We start from the raw sequence: 23,489 nt of genomic DNA, 5'->3' as shown, positions 1-23,489 counted from the left end.
GCAAACTTAGTGGAATCACAACCTGTGATTATGGAACGGTGTAGGATTAATTTTCTAGGATGACACCAATCAAGGTAGTAAACTATTATTTGATATGTTCAACCCCACAAAAGGGTCGAAAATTAATATGCCTCGGAAGTTATTACCTCTCTTTATGGACGGTATTCATCCAAATCTGGCCGATAGTTAGGAAGAGGCACCTTGCTTGCAACAACAATATTTCCACATAGCTGACTGTGCATTAAGATAAATGACAATACCGATTGATGAGAGCAAACAAAGGTTCATTTAAAAATTTGAAGTAATCATTAAACGTCGAACAAAGTGAAGATACTACAAGCAAAAAGACATTGTTTTGTTATTCTATATAGCATACGAAAATAAGTATCTTTTACCTGTAAAGTCCCATTCTTTCTGCAAGGTCAGCTATTTGTTCATAGTCTCTCCTATCTCTTTTATCTCTTGATACAATCTCCTGATCCTTATCGTTCTGTAACAACATACTAAGTTTCCAGTTCCACTCATTCATATTGGCCTCCGTAGACGATACCTACAATAACCATTACATTTTCTTAGAACTACTAAAATCTCAAACTAAGAAGCACCGGCACAAACACAGACACTGGACACGATATTGACACGTCGACACTGTTAGTAATTTGAGAAAATGACATAATTGAATTTAATCACATGTGTTGGTGTCGGACACGTAAAGCCTTTAATCAAAAGTGTCGGTGCTACCGAGATCACAAATAGTAGCCTTAATAATTCACAAATCCCACTTAAAACACCTAAACAAAAATCATTTAAAATAATTCCAGGAAAACAAAATAAAAATCCAAAGACCACAACAACAGCAACAACAGCAACAAAAACCTGATAATCATGATCATGATCATATGAGTGTTGAGCATTGGATGAAAAAGAAGAAAGACAAGGTTGAAAGTTGAACAAGAGTGAGTGTGAATTGTTGTTGTGACGGAGAAGTTGAAAAGAGTTCTTGGCGTGTGCTACGAGGAAAGACACTGCAGATTTTGGATAATGCATTGTTTGAGGTTTAAGGCATCATGGTGGTGTTGCTGTGTGTTATATTGAATTTGAGGTTTAAGCAAGGGTTTATCAATTTTCACTTTGTAGTACACGTTTGAAATTTATAATAAAAATAAAAAAGAAATAAAAAAACGGAGGGTTAAATGACTTTTATCATGTAGTTTGGACGAATTTTAGTTTAAGTTAAAAAAAAAAACTTTAGATTTCAACTAATTTAGAATATTTTTTTAGTTTACCCTTTTATCAATATTTTAACTTCAACAAATAATCATTTAAAAAAAGTATATCAATTTATTATTTAAAAAATAAATTATCTATTAAAAAATTTCTTTACAAAAAGTTTAGGTCAACACTAGGTGCTCATCAAGTTCAGTGAAAGCCTTAAGCTTAAAGAGCGTTTATAGAAGTACTTACAGATCATCCACCAAAGATGTCATCCACAACAATAATTTAACTCATTACCTTGCGTGAGTCAACTCCTTATCAACCGAGAGACAACCTTCATCTACAATTATCTATTAAATTTGATAAAATTTATGTTGAGTTTAATATTATTTAACTGAAATTTAATGAAGGATAAAACTGATAAACATATAGATAAATAAGTAGAATTAAAATATAGGATTATATTTAAAAATAACAAAAAAAATGTAATGTACATAGTCAATTTTAATAATAATAATAATAATAATAATAATAATAATAATAATAATAATAATAATAATAATAATAATAATAATAATAATAATAATAATAATAATAATAATAATATAGTTGGAAATAGCTAAATTAATTAATGTAGTTGGAAATAACAAAGTAGTCTTGTATTTGTAAAAAAAAAAAAAAAAACAAAGAAATCTTATACAAATGCACAATATTTCTTTTATAGGTCTTATAACAAGAGACGGATACAGTAAAGCCAATTACGGACTCATCTAAAATTTTACATCCCCATTTGTTGAGTTTTGAAGTAAAATTTCATTTTGATTTTGAATTTCCACTTTGCAAAACCTACCTTAATTAAACCCCATTTCAATATGTACTACCAATTGGTTCTAGCGAGATTTAGGTGTTTAAATTTGTAACTTGTTTTGCATGGCCAGTAGTAACTGATACGATACCTTCAGCCGTAAGGTCTAAAAACTTACCATAACTCTCTTAGGCTTGAAACAATATTTTAATAGACAATCAAAGAAATAATATTGATTGTGATTATCTTTACAAGGCAACCATGTGAAATAAACAAAATAGTGACAATAATATGATAGGCATCAGTAATGAACAAAATCAAATAACATGAACAGACTTGAGTTGCAAACAACGAAGCGCAGCTTTGTTGATAAGACGCATCACATAGACTCAAAGGGTTGCGGGTTCGAATCTAAAATGGAGAAAATGGAGACCACTATTGATCTCTGTTTAGAATAAAAAAGTTGGATGGTTTACCCAATATGTGTATGTTTAGGAAAATACTATAATCATCTCAATATGTATGTTTAGAAAACCTACAATATATCTTCCAAATTTATAATTAACAAAAATATTGCTACACCTACGCAACGCGCAAGTCTCAATCTAATTTTACAATTTATAATTAAGAAAAATATTGCTACACCTACGCAACGCGCAAGTCTCAATCTAATTTTACAATATTTTCACATCACCAAACTTGATAAGGGATGTGTGATGGACGTCTTTATGGCTTTAGTTGCCCTGATTTCATTATTCTTTAATTTTCCATGTTTATTACCAAAAAAATATATTACCAAAAACAAAGTAGATAATCTTTAAGAAATGTAAATGAAACCGTTGTGATGCTTTACGGACAAAAGGTAATATTAAGTGAATTCATTTGAAGAAAGAACATACACTATTTTATATTAACAGATGTTAAAGATCATCTAGCATATTAAATATTGGTTTTACATATTGCTGCCATAAGATTACATGCCATCAACACCTAATCGACGCAGAACAAGTTATACGTAACTTGTACCTACAATGTATAACACTGAGAATAAAAGAATGGGATAATCGCAGCAGCACGTCTTGGCCTCATTCCACCATGGAAAACAAGAAGCTACAAAGTGTAGCTTCAAAATAACGTGCTTCTGGCCTCACTTCTACCAGAGTTCAAAACTCGCTAAAACTAACCTAAATAACCATTAGTAGATACAAAGTTAATCAAAATGTCCTTTATATTTTTTGTGAGGAGCAAGCTCTTTGGGTTTGTCCCATCGTTTGTGAATTTATTCTCGTCATCAGAGGCCTTAGGCTTCTGGCTGTCAAGGCCAGATACAAATCCTCCTTCACACCGATCCCCTGAGATCAATTCCCGAACAGCATACATCACACACTCCCCTTCCTTGTGAAAGTCAATTCCAGGATCTTCTAGCTGCATTATTATAAAATTCGTCATCATTCAATAAAATAAAATAATAGCTAATATCATCCAGACATATCTTGCATCAATAAGTAAACAAGGAATATCATTGCAAAAGAAAAATATCTGCTAACCTTCTTTTGGATAAGCCTATCTAGTTCACCCTTGAGCTTCAAATAGCAGTCAGCTAAATTAGGATCCATAAAGAAGTCCACGTACCCATCCAACATTTTCAGGTGCCCACGCTAAATCCATCAGGGAGGATAAAAAGGCATGTTACTGTACTGAAATACATGGAGCCTTATCTTTCTACTGGAAGAAAAATATATATTGACTAAGAAATCACCTGTGTCCCATTATTTAGAGCACCACCAAATAGGATAAGCATTGAATCAGATACACCCGTTGAATCGCGGATGAGAATATCGTTGATCTTTACTTTCTCATTAAAAACCAACCATGGGTAAGGAATAATTTGCTTTGCGTTCACTGAAATCTGGCGAACATCACAGAAATTAATAAATAGGAAGAACAGAAACATTATGTAAGCAAACTAAAATCAATCTCACAATATCAACATCTTCTATCATGGAGAGATATTGTTCCTACAAGGTCAACCATAAGATTGCTTTATTTTTACTACGATGAGCAATAAAAAACTGCACAACAACAACCACTAGAGAAGGAAACTACAAAAGTTTGAAAATATTCTCAGGTGTCATGACATCTACGGTGAGCTCCAAGGATCAGTTACATCTTTGCTAAGTCTTTATGGTGTCCTATGATAGATTTATCACTAACAAGCTGGATGCATAATGTTCTACTGAGCAAGTATGACCATCATTGCTATACAACATACATGCTCATTTTTCTATCTTTGCATTTATATGATGTATGATTTTCATGTAATAGACACAGTTAAGTATTCATTTTCAAGTGAAAATTTAGATGCTCAACAATAATCTGAATTGCAAAAAGGATATTTCATAAAATATGAACCATATTATAACACAAGATGGATGAAGTAATTCACTGAAGTTGATAGGAAAAACAAATTTGTATGGTCACTTACTTCAGATAATTTAACGTGCCAGTCGTCCTTTGTCTTAATTGACACCTTATTCTGTACATGGAAATAAACAAATGAATAAGTAAATATAACAATAAAGGCTCAACTACTAATTAAGATAATCATTGTAACTACTGAAATAGCATTATAAGAAAGAAATAGCTCCCCACCACCGATGCTATGCAAGGAAAGAGTCCAGAACATATGACTGCACGTACAAGAGATTGATCATGGCACAATTCGTTATTAATGCTTGCATCTGTATCTAGCAAGCCAGCTTCTTTCAAGATGGGGCTTAACTGTTTCCGAATTGAATGAATTTCGTGAAGAGTTTGGGAAGAAAGAATATTTCTCCTGCAGTATGTATAAGCTGATCCTTCTCTTTTAGCATCTCTCCATCCTTCATATGCTCGAACAAAAACCATATGATCACTGTAATCTTTAGCAGAAAACCTAGACTTCGCCCATTTTAACTGAACACAAAAGCAATAGAAGATTAGTTTTTTTCCAGTGTTAAACTTATTTTTTATTGGTACTCTTGCTCCAAGCAGTAATCTCTGACAAGAAAAAGCATACATGGCATGCAACACAAAAGGTGATTAATTTCAAAGACTAGACACTCATCAATGGTGCAATACCCGGATGAAATGGAAATTATATGTTGGACTAGTGTTCATACCTAAACCAAATTGGCATATACGTGCTCAATTAAAGGAAGAAGAAAACAAAACTAAAAGTTACCAGACTGAAAGTCTACATTTATTTTAATGAGTAACAAGTATACTTTCTAATACATTCCATATTGATGAGAAGACATTTTACTTTAACTTTTAGAAATCTTGAAACCTTACATTATGCAAATAATATTTTCAAAGATCTTGAAACTTTTAGAAGACATTTATTTTAATGAGTGTACACTTTCTACCTTCCCACTACTTTGATAACTGTAATTTTTTGTAATTTTTGTGTATCTATCTAAGATCACACAACTTGTGTTTATAGAAGTATTACAATAAAGTGAAATGCTAACAAGTGCCATCGGGGAACTTTTGAAGGACCTTAAATGGTACGTTGTTATGAAATGTTTGACTTTTTTAAAGAATAATTACATAATTTAGAATGTTTTCCCCGGAGGCACTCATTGGCAAGACCCTACAATAAATACATTGAATGCTTAATGAATAAGGACTAACCTAAGAAGTTGTATACTCTGGGTGCGTTTGATCTGCTAAAAAATAAGGGACTGGACGAGACAACTCCAGTTGTAGTGTGTTTGATTTTAAAACTGTTCCTGGGGCTGGTCAAAAGTGGGGGGCAAGGTACTGGACAAAAACTGAAATTCTTGTCCCTCACTAAACCACAACACAACTTTTGTGCGAAAACAAGAAGTTGTTCAATAATTAAAATTTGGTCTTGTGCTGTCCTTTCCAGTACTCACCTTTTAGCAGAACAAACACATCCTCTAGGAATATTAACAATCAATTTAGGAAGTTGTCCATTTAAAGCACTAACTACAGATTCACTTAATTCCAACATTATCCATCTTGTTAAAGATGAGATTAGTCATTCTTCATTAAAAGGTTTTTCAATCACATTCGTAGCATTCTAATTTAAAATATCATATGAAACATTTACCAAAAGGATAGTATAAGGATGATAAGCCGACTTACTTCACTCTTGTGTTGGAGCGAAAGAAAAGGATCCCTGACACTAAGGACAGCAACTATTGTAAGAACAGGATCAAAGCACCGAAATATAGCTCCCATTATCAGCATTTTTCCCAGCTTGGGATCTACAGGAAGTATCGAGAGAAACTTCCCTGATTGATATAAAAAATAAAAAATAAAATCTAGGAGTCAACAAAAACCAAGAAAATAGCAACAAACTCATAAACAGCCAAAAGAATAGGACAGAAAAAACAGACTCACCAAGATTGGTAAGATTTTCATTTTCATCTAATGCTCCAATTGTCGTAAGAAAATCAATAGCATTTTGGACCTGTCATTGTGAATATATGGTATATTTATAAAATACCTAAGCAATAGTATGGTCTAAAACATATAAATGAATTTCACAACCTCAATACTCATTTTCCAAAGTCAACACTACTATAGTATTATCATTTCTAGGAAGGAAGTTCTGAATTGAAATGAGTTCAATAGGAAACTCTTGATTACAATATCCAAACTTCTATGCAATGCTCTTAAGGTAACTAATATTACCATTAAAATATACAGATAATAGATACAAGAAAGGATTGAAATGGAGAATCTTTACATTGTTAAAATTATTTCCAATCTATGAATATCTAACCACCCAGATAAGTATTTTTTATTACCAAGGAGTCTATTTAATTAAATCAATAATGGTGAATTATTACCAAGGATCTCTACCTGTAATTTAATTTTTACTATAAATAGGTTCTTGAGACTTTGATCTATACATTTTTTGACATAAGATTGGCTTTTTAGTAGAACTTTTATTGGCATAGATAAACAATTGAAGAGCAATGATACTTACGGCTCGTGGCTCCGGTGCCTCCAAAGCTGATGATAGGAATTTTCCAATGCTCTCAATCTGCAAACTTTTTATTTGCAAGCAAAGAGAGTTCAAGGGTGTTCGTAAAATTTCCGGAAGTTGATATTCAGAAAAGGCTTCATAAACACATTTGGGGTAAAGGTGGTAGCATTCTCCTGGCTGCACACGACCAGCTCTACCTCTTCTCTACAAACAAAGAAGCCAACACAAGAAAAGATGATGACTTGCACGTTTAGATTTACAGTAAAAACAAGAATGTCGTGTGAACATGCAGCATAAAATAGAGACAAAAACTATTAAAGGCAATCTAAAATTTTCACTTCAAAGCTTAAAGACAATCTCACGATTTTGAAAAAAGAAAGAACTTTCAGTTCAATACATTTGAAATCTGCTCTGAAACAATCAACTCTAAGCAATCTGAAGACTCTTATTGTAAAGGTCCCTGGAAAAATTGAGGGAATCCAAATTTACAGGACGCCTGTGGTGGTGAAAAGGGAAGAAGCATGTTCGCCAATATATCAAACCAAAAATCAAGATAATACTGAAAAACATGGAGTGAGGGAAAAACAACTGACGGTTAACTAAAGAGTGAGGGAGAAACACTTGACAGTCATTAGCTCCTACAATTTCATAGTAATAGGAAAAGGCCTACATCACATACTCTAGGCCATAATATAATGTGAAAATGAACTTCTAGGCTCGTGAAACAAAAACAGGATGAAAATGAACTTCTAGGCTCGTGAAACAAAAACAGGAAAGAGTTGAGCATTTTTTATTCTTTTAGAGTTGGACAGAGAAGAAATATAATTACAGAGCAGTAAAGAGAAGAAGAGAGAATAAGAAGTCATCTAAAAGAAACCACAAGACCGAGAGATTAACCGAAAGCCAAATCAAAGGGAAATTGCCACAAATACAACAAGAGTTGAGCATGTTTCGTTCTTATGGACAAAAGAGAAACATAATTACATAGGAAGAGAGAAGAGAAGATAGGAACAGTACACAAAATAAAAGCAATGCCAAATGCATACTTGCCTGACGTGCAGATGCTTGTGAAATCCAAGAAGGTAGTAGACATGGTGTGTTATTCAAAGCATCATAACTGGACTCGTTTGTTTTTCCACAATCTATGATAAAAACTATGTCATTGATCGTAATACTTGCCTCTGCGACATTTGTAGCAATTACTATTTTCCTTACATTTGGAGGTGGTATATCAAAGACGAGTTTCTACAAAAAAGTGCAAAGCAAAAATAGTAAATGATTTATCGAAATGCAGTAAGATTAATTCAAGTTAAGTATCAAAAACAGAAGGAAAAAAAAAAGGAAAAAGAGATGTTTTTTTTCATTTGATCAAAATATGGTTTATGATAGAACATTATGGCGTAATTTGATTCATGTGGCCGACCCCACGTAGTGGGATAAGGGTTGATTGTTGTTGTTGTTTGTATTAACTTTTGAACCCATAATAAATGATAATGGGATACATACTCATTTATTTTTCCCGTAATGGTGCCATCTATTTCTCTCTAATAAAATCTATTTCTATCCAAAAAATATGAGATGTGATAGTAGCATCTTATATCCAAAATCTAAACTTCTATGCAAATTTTAGTGGCATCCATTTCTGTCAAATCATAACACATTAAAATAGCATCTTATAAACATTGATATATAAGTGATAAATTAAAGCTTACAAAGTATTAAGCAATTCTTTTTCAAGAAAAAATAAATATATATTAAGCAATTGAATATTCTTTAGCATTTGATTCAATTTTTCCTGTCAAAATTCCAATCTCTTTCTTTTTTATATGATTCATCCACTGTGCCTTTTATAGAAGACCGCAATGAATTGCACCGTGGGTTTTCCATGGAAAACACCAAGCTAAGGAGGAGCATGCAGCAGCAATGTGAATTTTGTGTTTCAGGGAACGAGAAAAGCCTATAAATAAGTGTCTTCGTCTATACCAACCAACAGATTATTCATTGTTACATATACCAAAAGTATGCTAAATAAAAAATCAAATTCATTAGTATTTTATATAATTCAGTTCAAAACAAACAAAAAACAAAAATTGATCTAATTAAATAACTCGTTTAAATTTTTTGATAGCAAAAAGACACAACAGGCTTATCAGAAAAACCAATTCCATGAAAATAAACCAAGAAAATGTTATGATTATGACACACCTATAAATAAAAAATAAACCAAGAAAATGACCAACCTGTTCAGAAGTTTCCATTAAACCATGGCATGTTTGAATCAGGACACTCTTGCGATCTCCTAAAAGATGATGATTTTGAAGCTGATCTCTTAAACGACTTATATGCTTCCACCCAGTCATAAATACTAAGACAGCACCTGGACGTTCGTTCCGACATATATGGCATAGAACAGCCTCAATGAGTTTAAATCCTACGCGGTGAGGTTGCCAAGAATATAATGAATTGCGTGTATTGGGGCTATAGTTTGCAAAGGTTGATTTAGAAAGAGCATCCTATACAAAAGAAGGAAAGTGAAAAATTCCTTGTCAATGCAATGCACTTAAAAGAGTCCAATTTTAATTTACAAGTCAAATACATTTTAGAAATTACAACGAATTATAGCATCAAACATTCACAAAGAGGTACTGATATACTTGGCTTGGCATGTGTCGAACCAGATTTGGCACGTGGTATCAGTGTCACAAGTCAGTTCATGCATTAAACAAGAGTAAGACATAATTCTCTAGCATCATAAAGCCCTATATGTGGAAGAAAAATGTTAGGTAGAAAGAGTGGAAGTTTATGCAAAATACCTAAGAGTTTAGTAATTGATAGAAGGTCCACATCAGTTTTAGGAGTGGAAATATGGCCTCATGGAGAAACAAGAAATAAAACATAATTTCCTAATCAAGCAGAGAGGATGAACTTTGAACTATGGTACATGGAATCTGTGAACTATTACGGGTGAAGATCGTATCAGGTGACCAGAAAGTAAGAAATGGCAGTCCTATGAAACGGCGTTGTGCTAACAAATATGGGCATTGCTCATAATCTATTGGAGAATGAGAAGATAAAACAAATTGAGATATACTACCTATACTTACTAGGGGCTTGCAACTAAGAGGATTCGAGAACTTACTTAAAAATTGGGAATGAATGATTTCTGCTTACTAAGGGGATAAGAGATTTCAAAATTTTAGTTTATTCTTATGTAAACATAACTATGATAGTTTTAATTAGTAGGACATATTTCAATTTGTTTTGACTAAGTATCAATAATTAGGATTCAAGTACAATAAGTCCATGTGTTTTCCTTTGTGTACATCCATTATCCCCACTCAATCTAATATACCTTGGTAATAAATAGTTCAATGAGGTTTATCATGTTTACAACATCAGTACTAAAGACATTTTGAATCTAGTTCAACGCTTTCAATATCGATTTTATTACATTTTCAGACTACATAGGTGTAACTCCCAAGAATGCAGAAACACCAAACTTTTAAGCCAGCTACATACCTTAACAATATCAGTGATGTTGTTTAAGCCAGCTACATGCAAATAATCATCATCTTCGTTGAAAGAAATCAACTTATATCCAGTCATTTCCAAAACATCTTCTAAAAAGTGAGCTCTGACAGGATGAGTGAAACCCTGGACAACGAATAAAAGCATTCAAAATGCCTTCTTTTATTGATAAATATTACTAATACAGTCAGCGCTGCATATATAAACAATATGGTCACATTGCCGTATTATGATGAATTAGAAGCGTGTACCAAATCCCCTAAATTTTAAAATGGATAGAGATATTAAAATGGTACGTATTGCATAATTCAATAAAATTTGGCAAGCCCGTGTTATGTATTCTACTCTGAATTTAAAAGACTTTGAACTGTGTCATACATCCATCAACCAGTGCGCTCTGTTTCACCGATACAAATCCCAGGTTTTAACAATTTGTTTTCTAATTTTTACTTTTCGTTCACCAATTATATCAGAGAAACTGAAAAGTCAAAAAAGCTTAGATTGTTAAATGAAAAATATAAAATTCATTTCGTTCTATTTTATTATTCTTTCTTTTTCAGAAGTGTATTACTTATCTATAATTCTGTTTTCATTCCTCTGCAATAGAGCCTTCACACATTGCTGTTAAACTCACGAACCACCTCTTAAGACCGTATGATTCTACAAATCTACCCTTCTTTTCCTGATCACATTCCTACCAGATAATGAGAAATGGACCGTTCGTGTAGACTCACCTTCCCAACTTGTGAGAAACACAGGAATCAGGTGTGTCCAAAAAAGTTTGTAAACTGGAAAAAACCTTGCCAGGTTGCGGTACGTGTTCCGTACCAAAAAATACAGAAATGACCTTGCCAGGTTGCGGTACGCGATCCGTACCAAAATATACAGCAATGTACAGAATATAGAACATAGGAATTAAATACACAAAATACTGTGTGTTATTGATGACAAATAAGGACACTGCATTAGGGAAGAAGATCCCAACCACCCAAAGAGCACCGCTCCTTCAGAGAAAGGAATTTCTCTGCCCAAACCTTCTAAGGTCCTAATTGAAAAGTGACGAATGCCCCTATGACAAACTAGCCACATCTGAAAATGTAACCAACTCCTCTATTTAATACATTAGTTGGGCTTAGGCCCAAATCCAGTGCCTAACAGTGCATGATTGGGGAACCCTTGTTCAATACTTAAATGCCCTACATCAATGTTGTGCAACCCTTGATCCTCTGTCGTCGTATGTGAAACTTATGAATTATTAGAGATTAGAGATTTTGGAGCATTCCTAATGTTTAGGAGTTGAAGCATGTATATCTAATAAGCCTTTTATTAATGTGTTTCTGAATCATATCATGTATTCATGATTCACGTTTCAAAAATTGAACAAACGATTCCCAATGTGATCCACAATTTGACAACTATGTTGCTAGCACATACCAAATCACTACCGTACCTTCCCACCATCAACTCATACACATACAATAATTTCATTTGGGACACCCAAAACAATTTCAATATCAATGAATATACAATTGCATTTAACATCTAACAATTAGAATAACTAAAGTTCGGTAACCAACACAAATAAATGCTCAATTAAAACTAGAGGGCCTTACCGGGATATGAAATGTTGGCGCACCTCCAAAATATTTTGAAAAAAGATCAGCATTCAAAGTGGCACTCATCAATATCAATTTTAAATCAGGACGACATGGAAGAAGATCCTTCAACACAATCAGCAAGAAGTCTAGGAAGAACAAAACCAATTATGTAAAGAATAAGTCTACTTTGTTAATTCTTTAGGATTGAACAAAGAATAAACTAGTGTTAGTTGGGACTATACCTTCATTTATGCCTCGCTCGTGAATTTCATCCACAAACACATGGGTTACACCACGCAGGTTCTGATCAATCAGCAACCTACGGAGTAATATACCACTGGTACAAAATAACAGTTGGGTTTTTTTCCCTCTCATTCCTTCTAACCGAATTTTGAAACCAACCTATCAAAAAAGCTCTGTTGTGGTATAGCAGGAAGAACAAAGATATTCCCAATTTTAAAATCTCATTGTATAGCAAAACAATTAATTGACAAATATTATATTTTCTTAATGAATAATAATATCTGTATTCTTGTTTTGTGCACAACTACATTTGTTTGTGTTTTGGTCCATTTCAAGAAAAAGTGCACTTACTGTGTCACCCAGAGACTCTCCTCTCTCTTCCGACACTCTCTCAGCCACTGTGATAGCAGATATTCTTCGAGGCTGTGTGCAAATAATTTTGCAAAATGCTCCACGGCCGGACTCTATCTCCGACTCTAATAAATACTGAGGAATTTGAGTAGTTTTTCCGCAGCCAGTACCTCCAGATATAACTGTTATCTAGGTAATTATTCATAGAGATAATGTATCAATTATTAATGCATAACACCAACTAAGTTCACGACATTCAATAAATTCCTACTGGAAATCCACAAACACAGATAACATGTTGGATCCAAATATCACAATAAAAATAAACTTGCTGCTCATCACAGGATTTTATCATGGGAAAAAATTATACTAACTGTTAACATGTTACACGTTTGAAATATACTACTCACTCCGGTCCTATTTATAAGAGAAATTTTGGAGGATTTTTTGGTCTCATTTATAAGAAAAAGTTACAACTTGTAAGGTGTAATTATTGTTTAAATTACATTTTAACCCTCATTTAAAATGTTTGTCTTTTCAATATTAGTTGATGCATTTAATGTTTTACAATTTTCCACGGTATATATGTAAAAACATTCAAAAAGTTAAAAATGATTTTATTGGTTTTGATGTTTTTTTTTAGCAAAAGCATTCATGAATTGTTGGATTAGAGGTAATTTGGTTTTCAATTCCAAAGTGCTGAAGATCTTACCAGTAGCTAACATGGCAGACATCAAACCATACCTGATTACGTTCTATAGCTTCAAGCAAACGTTCCTTCTCGCTGAATGCTGGTAGAGACTTACGGAATTCCATCATCTTCTTGCCTTCAGGTGAATCCTATATATAAAAGTACAATATATATGAATCCAGAAAATGTGGATATTATTTCAATAACTTTCTGCCTTATAAAATAGATTCTCACTTTAACACATAACTCAGATATGAAATGGGAAAGGAAAAAGTAACAATTACAGGATTAAATGTAACAGTCATACTCTTCTGATCAAAATTGCTCCTAATTCAAGCATGTAATGCAAAATAAAATATACAACAATAAAAATCAAGAAATCAAACAAGAAAAACAAACCTGCCAAGATCTTTGCATATGACACATACTCAAACTCCTCCTCTGACGAGCCTTTTCCGTAACAGATTCATCCACAGAAGAATTGTCATATTCATCCGTGTCTATATCTTTAACCTGATTGTTAGAATTCACATTATCCAGACAGCCAGTTGTCTTTTCAGAATTTAATTTCAGCCTATCAAGGTGCGCCTGCACAAAATCCTCCACCTTCCTTTGCAATTTTTCTGCAATCACAACCTTTGATAATGGAATGGAGTAGGTTTATTTTTCTAGGATGACACCAATCTCAGTATTAGACTATCAGTTGAAATGTTGAACCCCACAAAAGGGTCGAAAATTAATCTGTCTCCGAAGTTATTACCTCTCTTTGTGGACGGCTTTTATCCAAATCTGGCCGGTAGTTAGGAAGAGGTACCTTGCTTGCAACTATTGCACTCTTAAACTGCCGACTGTGTATTAAGATAAATGAAAATACCGATTGATGAGAATGAACGAGGATCCATTAAAATTAAAAGTTTGAAGTAATCATTAAACACCGATGATAGTGAAGATACTACAAGCAAATAGACATAGTTTTCTTATTCCATAAATATAGCATACAAAAATAAGTATCTTTTACCAGTAAAGTCCCATTCTTTTGGCAAGGTTAGCGATTTGTACGGCGTCCCTCCTATCTCTTTTATCTGTAGATACAATCTCCTGATCCTTTTCGTTCAGTAACAGCATATTAAGTTTCGATTTCCATTTATCTACATTGGCCGCCACCTACAATAACCATTACATTTTCTTAGAACTACTGAAATCACAAATAGTGGCCTCATGACAGTGCTGATAAAAGATTTCAGAAGCTAATTGCTATAAAACAGATTGGTAGAATATTGAGTTTAACTTCATATTTGATTCAAAATTTCCAAACAAACAATATTTACAGAGTTACAGTTGCAAAACACACATCCATAACATGGTAGTATGTCGCAAAAACACAAAATCAGTAATCAAATGAAGTCTCGTCAATTCAATATCACTTTAATTCAAGTTATATTAAGACATGTACTGGGAAGGGGATCACAAATCCCACTTAAAATACCTAAAAAGATAATTGTTTGAAAGGGGGGTTTCGCAGATTTGAAATCATAGACCCGTTACCGGAACCAAACCACTTTGAGTTTGAACAAGTTGGTTTTGGTTGAACCTAAACTTGAACGGGTTGGGTTCACGGCTTTGAAATCATAACCTCGTTACCCGAACTAAACCACTTCAGGCTTAAATGGGTTGGTTTGGGTTGAACCTAAACTTAAACGGGTTTGACAAAATGTTTGTCAAAGTCACTCGGGTTGAACGGGTTACCCGTACCCATGAACACCCGCTAAGGGTTAACCGGATCGTGTAGGCTTGGGACCCAGGAGTGTTCTCCTGTTTAGGTCTTAAGTTCGAATCCTAGTAGCAACAATTTCTATAGTTGGACCCCTTGCAGTGGACGGATTAGTCGATCTTTAAGCCAGATACACGGTTTCCAACAAAAATATACATTGAATAAAAACATAAATCATTTTAAAAAACAAGCATTTGAAGCAAAACCTAATATCTAAATGTATGAAAAGAAAGGGAAAAAAAAAAGGAAAAAACCTGATGATCATGATAATGATCATATGAGTATTGAGCATTAGATGAAAAAGAAGGAAGCGAAGGTTGAAAGTTGAACAAGAGTGAGCGTGAGTTGTTGTTGCAACGAAGAAGTTGAAGAGAGTTATTGGCGCGTGCTACGAGGAAACAAGCTGCAGATTTTGGATAATGCATTGTTTGAGGTTTACGGCATCGCTGTGATATTGAATTTGAGGTTTAAGCAGGGTTTATGAACTTTCACTGTGTCACACGTTTGAGATGACATATATAATAATAGTAAAAAAAAAAAAAAAAGTTAACAGTGTTTTACTTGTATTATAGGTCATTTCCGAGCTTGCCTTTGTAAAAAAAATTTGGATTAGGTCCTTGTAAAAATAATTGTTTCAAAATACCCTATATATGTCATTTGACTGTGCATATTCGCTGATGTAGCACGTTGAATCACCTTTTTTTGCCGACGTGGCGCGTCAACTGAATAATTAATATTGTATTTTCATGAAATCAAATTTTAAAATTTAAGGTATTTTTCTCTTTGTAATTTGATCGAGTTTTGGTTTGTTTTTGTCATATCATTTATTTTGTATTTTCTTTGTTCTCAATTATAAGAAAGAAAATATTTTTTAAATTCATTCAATAACAAATGTATTTTTTATATATTACAAATCAAATACATTTGTTATTGAATAAGTTTAAAAAGTAAACTTTTACTTATAACTGAAACTGGAAGGAGTACCATCAAATTCACAAAGGTGTTGGAATCCAAATTTGTTTACCCATAAACCATAACTCAATGACATAATGTAAACACAATTTATTCTAATTTAAATTAACTTTTTCCTCCTTAAACCAAACATACATTAAGTTGTATGCACTAACAATATAGAATTATTTCAATTAATCATGTAACGTAAATATTTTATAAACTAATCTATAAAAGTTACATTATCATGTGATTTGATTGGATGCATGAGTAAAAATAGTTTATCCTTCATAAAAATTAAACTCATATTTTGAAGTAAAATATCAAAATTTTCATTTCAAATAAAGGATCCGGGGCCACATTTACACTTTCACAAATCACTTGTACAAAAATTCTCCACTAAAAATATCTAAGAACCAAGATAAATAAATTCAAAACCACCATTTTGGCTACACCTTAGCCCTTGGAGGATTTACAACAACAATGAAATGAAAAGTTGTTGGTTTGATTACAAGTTTTTTCTCATAGGATGGATAAATAAATTTCTGGAATAATACAAGTGTTTGATCTTTCTATGGAAGTATATGGAAATGTATATCACTTATTTATTTGTTTCTCCGACTTAGCAAATTTGTTCATATAAAACTTTTGTGATTGTTTCTCAATTTGTTGTGTATGTATTTTTGTGTGATTTACTAAGTGTGTTCAAGAGCTCCTTACATAGCCTAGAATGATTTGGACATTGTGGAGTATATTCTTTGGAATAAAAGTCGTTGCATCGAATGTAATATGGTTAAGAGAAATTCTTCACGACCTTGTCTTGTTGCAGAATTTGTCTTCACAATCTTGTACTATTTGCAGAGGTTGTTGCGTATAACTTTTACTATTGTATCTTGTGTATAATTTACCAATATTTGATTTTGAACATTTGGATTGAAAGCTTCAGAGGATGATATTTGATCTCCAGAGGGTAAGCTTCTAGAGGATCAGAGACTAGTTCTTCAGATGATAAGCTTCTTTAGAGAATCAAAGACTTGGCTCAAAAACAATGCCTGCAAGAGTTACCTGCAGCAGTCAAATTCTTTGGAAAGGCACCTAAAAACAACGCCTGCAACAGTCACCTGCGCGGTCAAATTTTCATACATTCTATGGACGCTTTCCACGGGAAAAAAATAGATTTGCACACCCTGCTATGGTCAGATCAAAGCATGTTCTGAGGACATTTCTTCCAAGAGTTTATGGAACATTGTTGAGGACACCGTGTTCCTCAAAAAAATTGGACAAAAATCCCTATCATTTTGTAGTGATACAAAAATGTGAATGCCAAAAACCCAACAACATGAGAGTTCTTTAGAAGACTAGATTTGTGTTCCAAATTTCTCTTTGAATCAAAGTTACAAGGAATGCCATCACCGTGAATACTATCAAAATGTGGAGGGAACTTCTGAGGATTCTTTTGAAAAAATTAGTTTTTTCGCAACACAATACAAAACAAAAGTATATGAAGGTTATGTGGGAGAACTCACTTTTAAAACTTGTTGAATCAAATAACTTAAATCAAATAAAAAGAACAAGCGGATTTGTGAGATTTTCCACATAACTCCCTTGTGAAATTACAACATGAGAAGATCGAAATCTCAGTTTAGCTTATGCACCGATCATGACATGATACAGGTAAGGTCGTGATAATGATGCCAATATTCCGCGAAAGGAAACTTCAAGGAGCCAAAGATGAATATGATACGTGGATTTACAAAAAATATTTACAAAAGCAAAAAAAGTTCAGGGAAAACCATATTCTTCCTGAATTGTGTGCTAGCTATGGTTGTGCAGGAAGTGCCTGGTAACCGTCACAGCGAATACTTACATCTTTTTCAATTGGGAAGCACTTCAGAAGACAAGCTATAAGCATGCTAGTAGCACCAATTAAAACACTAATTAACCAGAGTTCCAAGTTCAGAGGCACTGTACAGGCAAAATTGCCAAGGAACTGCACAATGATTACTTGAATTGCAACTGTTGAGAAAATTATGACCGAAAATGCCCAGCTGTTTAAAATGCCTCTGAAAATGTTTATCTTCTCTATCTCTCTGCAGTTTATCTCATTGAATACCTGGCAGTAGAAATAAGGCAAATGGAGAACATAGTAGAGTAATTAAAAATCAGAATAGGCAATTTCAAACATTCATCATTTAAATTAATGTTTTAGAATTAGTTCATGACAGTTTCAGTACGAGGAGATCGTAAATAATTGTGGCATTGACTCTATAAAAAAGATTTATATGTGTCTGACAATACTTCACCATGTAGTAGATATTTGTGGAAATGTTTAGAAAATAATGTAACAAAATGATACCATTGGGAAATATGATTGACCTCTAGTTAAAACTTTTTTACATTGTTGATGAATGGTAATTAGCATTGAGTTGATCAAAATGAAATTTAAGCTAAAATCAAAATTCATGGCGTTGTGTTTGAGCGTTTGATTCACTGTACCTGAAAAAATATAAAGGAGTTGAAGATCAAAGTTCTAAGCACATCAGTTGCATTTGAACCACTTATACCAAGTATATTCTTCCCTTGAAAATTAAGAACCATAAGGACAATAACTTGATATATGCTTTGGCCAAAAATATTCCTCCACATGGCATTCGTGATAAATTTTTCTCCCCTTCCAACTGGAGGCCTCTTCATAAGTTCATCGTTAAGTGGCTCACTGACAAGAGCTAAAGGGCAGAGGATGTCCATAATCAAGTTGACCCAAAGCAACTGCACAGCTGTTAGCGGGACATAACCTGAAAGTGAAGAAAGCTATTCAAAACTGTTACCCTTGAATAGATGATAACCAAATGTTATACTAACAAACCTGTGACAGAAGCAGAAATAAAGTTGATCACCAGAGCAACAATAATGGCTGTTAACTGAAACTGCACTAATTTTTGAATGTTTATGTATACCGCACGTCCCCATTTGATAATATTGACAATAGTAGTGATGTTGTCGTCCATTAAAATTATATCAGCATTTTCTTTGGCAATCTGTGAAGAGTATAATTCCATAAAACATTCAGCAAGCAGAAATGTTTTTTTTATAGGCACACATTAGTTTTTAGCATGAAGGAGAAGACTTAGTTATGTAGGAGGTAGGCTGCTTTCCGTACAAGGCTTTTACCATTGGATATGAATATGAATATAAACTAAATCTGGATACTGAACTACCTTACGAAGGATGTTGAAGAGCCAAGATTAAAGATCGTCGTGTTAAAATAAGACGCATTGTAGACTTATTCACATCCCGTGAACTATAAAAGTAAAAACTATAGTATGGTTTGACTGCATATAGAAGGACCGGACATCCGGAGTGTAAGTGGCTCCGTAGCAGGTTGGCCACACAACCGGCTTTAAGGTAAAGGATGTCCTTTTTTATAACCACTATCCAATGTTGGCAACTCGACAATCTTCGCAGCTAAGTTCTTGTTGGTTTTTATTTTGTTTAGCTATGCTAATGTTAATTATGTTATTGAATAGATTAGATTAGTTGCTAGTTGTTTAGTTAGTGGTTCTGTTACAGTTACTGTTAACTCTAACAGAATAGTTAGCTTGCTTTATAGGCTTTTTGTGCCTACAAATTCAGATCTACTATTCAGAATTTCAGATCAAATTAAGAAAAACATTATTCAATGACAAATACTTTAAAATTCATTCTCTTCCTCTCTAAATTTGTGTTCAATATCTCTCAGTTTCACTCTCTATTTCTTGAGTATATCCAAACTCGTAGCATCTCTTGAAGAAACAGAACAAAACTGAGGATTATTATACTTTGGACTCAAACAGAATCACTGCAGATTTTATTTTTTAGAGATATAAGAAAACCTCTGTGCCTGATAATCCCATGGCAACTCCAATGTGTGCCTCATGCAGTGCAGGAGCATCACTGATTCCATCACCAGTAACCGCAACAACCTCACCAAACATATCCTTCAGATAAGCTACAATGGAGTGTTTGTCATGTGGTAGGAATCGCGCCATCACCTGCATCAATATTAAGCATGTAAGAGAAACAAACATTTCAAATAGAGGTAAAATTCACAGAACAAACAGTGATATTAGAACCTGAATTTTTGGTATGGTAACCTCCATATCCATTGTAGACAAGTTCCGAAATTGTTGTCCTTCAATGGTTAAACCATTATTGGTGAGTATACCACATTCTGTAGCAATAGTCCTAGCTATATTCATATCATCGCCAGTGACCATGGCAATGGTTACTCCTGCTGCTATACAAGTTTGAACGACGTCTTTGACACCAAGGCGTATAGGATCATTGATTCCTAGAATGGCTATCAGTGTATAGCCATTATCAGGGATGTTGTTTTCAGTAGGGATTACATTTATATCTTTGTAAGCTAAAGAAATAGTTCTCAAAGGTTCAGAGGCAAAATCTTTTAGAACAAGATCGACATTCTTCGCATGGTTTTCAAGGAAATCAACAGCTACTCCATTGCAGTCGATGATTTTTTCACACATTTTAAATATTATTTCAGAAGCACCTTTACAGAAAACTCGTAGTCCACCATTGGGAAGACTAACAAGGACTGTCATCATCTTGTAAACAGGATTAAAAGGCTCAATCTTAAGTTTCCTATACAATTGGCATTGGACATCAAAATTACCCCCCAACAGCAAGCCAAATTCCAACAATGCTGAATCTGTTGGAGTTCCCAATATTGTGGTTTTTCCTTGTTTATCCTTAACCATTTCGGAAGCATTATTTTGGAATAAAGCCTGCAAAAGTATGTTCAGAACTTCTTCAGATATCTTTCCTTTCAGTTTATTTCCATTCCTATTATCTTTCATCTCCACAACTTCTCCAGATATCCATAGTTTATTGACCACCATGCAATTGGAGGTCACTGTCCCTGTTTTATCTAAGCAAATATAACTGGCAGAACCCATTGCTTCACATGCAGAAAGATGCCTCACGAGTGCCCTATCATTTGTTAAACTTTTCGTTGCAAAAGCAAGGTTAAGTGTCACGGCCAATGGTAAACCTTCTGGAACAGCAATGACTATCATTGTCACAAGTATATTAATGTAGTTCAGCAGCTTCATAGCATCTTTTGAGGACCAATTAGTAAAATCTCCGCGAGTTGCTTTATACACAAGAAATTGTATCACCAACACAGCTAATGTAAGAAGAGCAAAACTCAAGCCAATCTTACCAACAATAGTAGCAACTCCGTTCAGTTTCACCTGTAATGGCGTTTCCTCCACCCCTACGTCATTCAAAACTTCTACTAACTTTCCCCATTCAGTCCTCATGCCAACAGCTGCCACTAGCATCTTCCCCGACCCATCTATCACTTTGGTTCCCGAAAGTAGAAAAGGGTTTTCTTGATTTACATAAACTGGGTCAACCTGACCAGTTAAACTTGATTCGTCGATGTGTAAACTTGATTCGTCGATGCAAATCCCATCAGCAGGTATTTGATCCCCAATTGACAAATGAACAATGTCTCCTACTACGAGATCATAAATCGATATCTTCTGTCTTTTCCCATCTCGTGTGACCTTAACTGAAATGTTCTTGTTCTCTCTGTCCCATTCGCAGAACTTCAATGATTGATGGTAATCAATGACCGATGTAAAGACGACCAAAAAGAATACACCAAGTATAATACCCACCTCATCATACACATTTACTAGCAACCCTTCAGTGGCAAATTTTCCACCTATTAAAACTATGGAACAAACCATAAGAAAAATGAGTGTTGAGTCTAGCATTGATTCCCACACAAATTTAATAAAAGGTTTCGCATGTTTTTCTGCATAGCGGTTAAACCCAAAATAGTGTTGCCGGGTATTTAGGCTATTTTCCCTAACACCAGCTGCCACTGAGACACGAAGTTTCCTTGCAATGCCTTCAACTCCATTAATTTTTTTGAAACCATTGTTATCATAGTTATGAACAAGAGATGCAATTGAATCTGGATCAATGTCAAAACCATCAACATGCACTTCAACATAATCAGGATCTGCAACCAAAAGTCAGTTGAACTCAAAAATGCTAACATATAATACGTGTATGTTATTAAGTTATTGAGAAATGCTGAGATGTGCTTTAACTGAAAGCAATATGTTAATTACCGTACCAGCAATAGCAATCGGGGCAAAATGTAAAGCTGCTCTTTGAACATTTAGTACAGCCCGAAGCTTTTCCTGTATTTGTTTATAAGGAAGGAAACATTAATCAAATGATCAAATTGGTAATGAGCTATTCTAGAAAAACTATCTTTGAAAGATTGTGCAGGATAATATTAGCATTGCATTTGGAAATGTCATTGGAATCTCAAACTAACAATAAATTTGTGTTTCCTTCCTATAGTATGTTGTTTTCCCATAATTTTTCGTTTTCTATCTAGTAACTAACTTCTAACAAACTTGTGCTAATCACTATAGGAAAACAACATACTATAGGAAGGAAACACAAATTATAGAAATTAGATAGAAATTAGATTGGATAAGATTGAGTTAGTTAGAGAGTAACTTGATCAAAAAGAAAAGTAAAAACCTGCTTTTCTTGTAATAGGGCACGTTTTTCGAGATCCGCTGCAAGTCGGAACCTTCTACGGGGATTCTTCACCAGCGAGACGGCGCTTCTCCAACGGCTCAACGCCTCTGTACTCCGATCCTTATCCACTAATTCGAAGTCTTCCAGAAATTCCTCCATGTTATTCCAGATCAGTGACCCTGTGTAGTCTCAATCTCCAAACTGACTTTTCTTTCAACTTTCATTCAATATCATGGAGCAGCATGACGTCAACGCATCGTTTGGTTGACTTGACTTAGAAGTGGACTATTCACTAAAAATTACTGTAGATGACAAACCATTCGGTACACGTGTTTCAAAACATCTTTATCTTTTATTATCTTCAAATACATGTCTTTTGGGTTTTCGTCCATACAGTTTGCTAACTCTAGATACTTTTATAATTAAAAAATCATTTTTAGATTCATTGAAAAATTGATGTATCTGAAATTAATGTATTTGGTCTAATAATGTAGACAAGATACATTAGTTATTCAATAAATTTAAAAAGTGGTTTGTTGCTTATAACATAGATCCGAGAATGTAATCTTTTAAAACAACCTCGTAATTAATAATCGAGAATTGTTCTTCCCACTTCATAAATTGCTCTCTCCTACATGAAAAATATCATTTTACCCCATCAATTGCTAACTACCATGCGGCTAAAGCAATGGCAGTTAGATGTCGTTTCGTTCGGAATTTTCCAAATCCAGCACAACCTAGTCTTATTTCACTATTCATTAGCC

General features: G+C 33.8%; 2 protein-coding genes across 3 annotated transcripts; both read right to left on the bottom strand.

Annotated features, from left to right (window-relative positions):
• Nucleotides 1-2,901: 2,901 nt before the first annotated feature.
• On the bottom strand, nucleotides 2,902-15,694 carry LOC146898651 (DExH-box ATP-dependent RNA helicase DExH3-like). Of its 2 annotated transcripts, none has more exons than XM_085738703.1 (19): nucleotides 15,459-15,694; nucleotides 14,452-14,597; nucleotides 14,194-14,281; nucleotides 13,833-14,069; nucleotides 13,487-13,582; nucleotides 12,743-12,931; nucleotides 12,391-12,550; nucleotides 12,164-12,294; nucleotides 10,542-10,676; nucleotides 9,263-9,535; nucleotides 8,073-8,267; nucleotides 7,023-7,226; nucleotides 6,431-6,500; nucleotides 6,173-6,321; nucleotides 4,673-4,975; nucleotides 4,506-4,556; nucleotides 3,780-3,929; nucleotides 3,568-3,678; nucleotides 2,902-3,445 (listed from the first exon to the last, which is right to left on the bottom strand). In XM_085738703.1, exons 1-19 carry the CDS (start codon nucleotides 15,627-15,629, stop codon nucleotides 3,200-3,202), a joined length of 3,105 nt encoding a protein of 1,034 aa, XP_085594829.1. In that variant the 5' UTR covers nucleotides 15,630-15,694; the 3' UTR covers nucleotides 2,902-3,199. The 2 variants fall into 2 exon arrangements, with proteins under 2 accessions (XP_085594829.1, XP_085594830.1); XM_085738704.1 differs by lacking the exon at nucleotides 15,459-15,694 and adding an exon at nucleotides 14,920-15,101.
• A 2,040-nt stretch (nucleotides 15,695-17,734) lies between these two features.
• Nucleotides 17,735-22,928, bottom strand: LOC146898650 (putative calcium-transporting ATPase 11, plasma membrane-type). Its single transcript, XM_085738702.1, has 7 exons — nucleotides 22,726-22,928; nucleotides 22,307-22,373; nucleotides 20,268-22,189; nucleotides 20,028-20,186; nucleotides 19,022-19,193; nucleotides 18,652-18,950; nucleotides 17,735-18,268 (listed from the first exon to the last, which is right to left on the bottom strand). Exons 1-7 carry the CDS (start codon nucleotides 22,882-22,884, stop codon nucleotides 17,975-17,977), a joined length of 3,072 nt encoding a protein of 1,023 aa, XP_085594828.1. The 5' UTR covers nucleotides 22,885-22,928; the 3' UTR covers nucleotides 17,735-17,974.
• Nucleotides 22,929-23,489: the final 561 nt, after the last annotated feature.

The sequence above is a fragment of the Medicago sativa genome, chromosome 8 (assembly GCF_051527215.1).
Source record: "Medicago sativa cultivar Bolivia chromosome 8, Bolivia_mono, whole genome shotgun sequence".
NCBI classification, from domain to species: domain Eukaryota; kingdom Viridiplantae; phylum Streptophyta; class Magnoliopsida; order Fabales; family Fabaceae; genus Medicago; species Medicago sativa.
The sequence above is the reverse complement of the archived record's forward strand: the minus strand, read 5'-3'. Positions and strand labels throughout refer to the sequence as shown.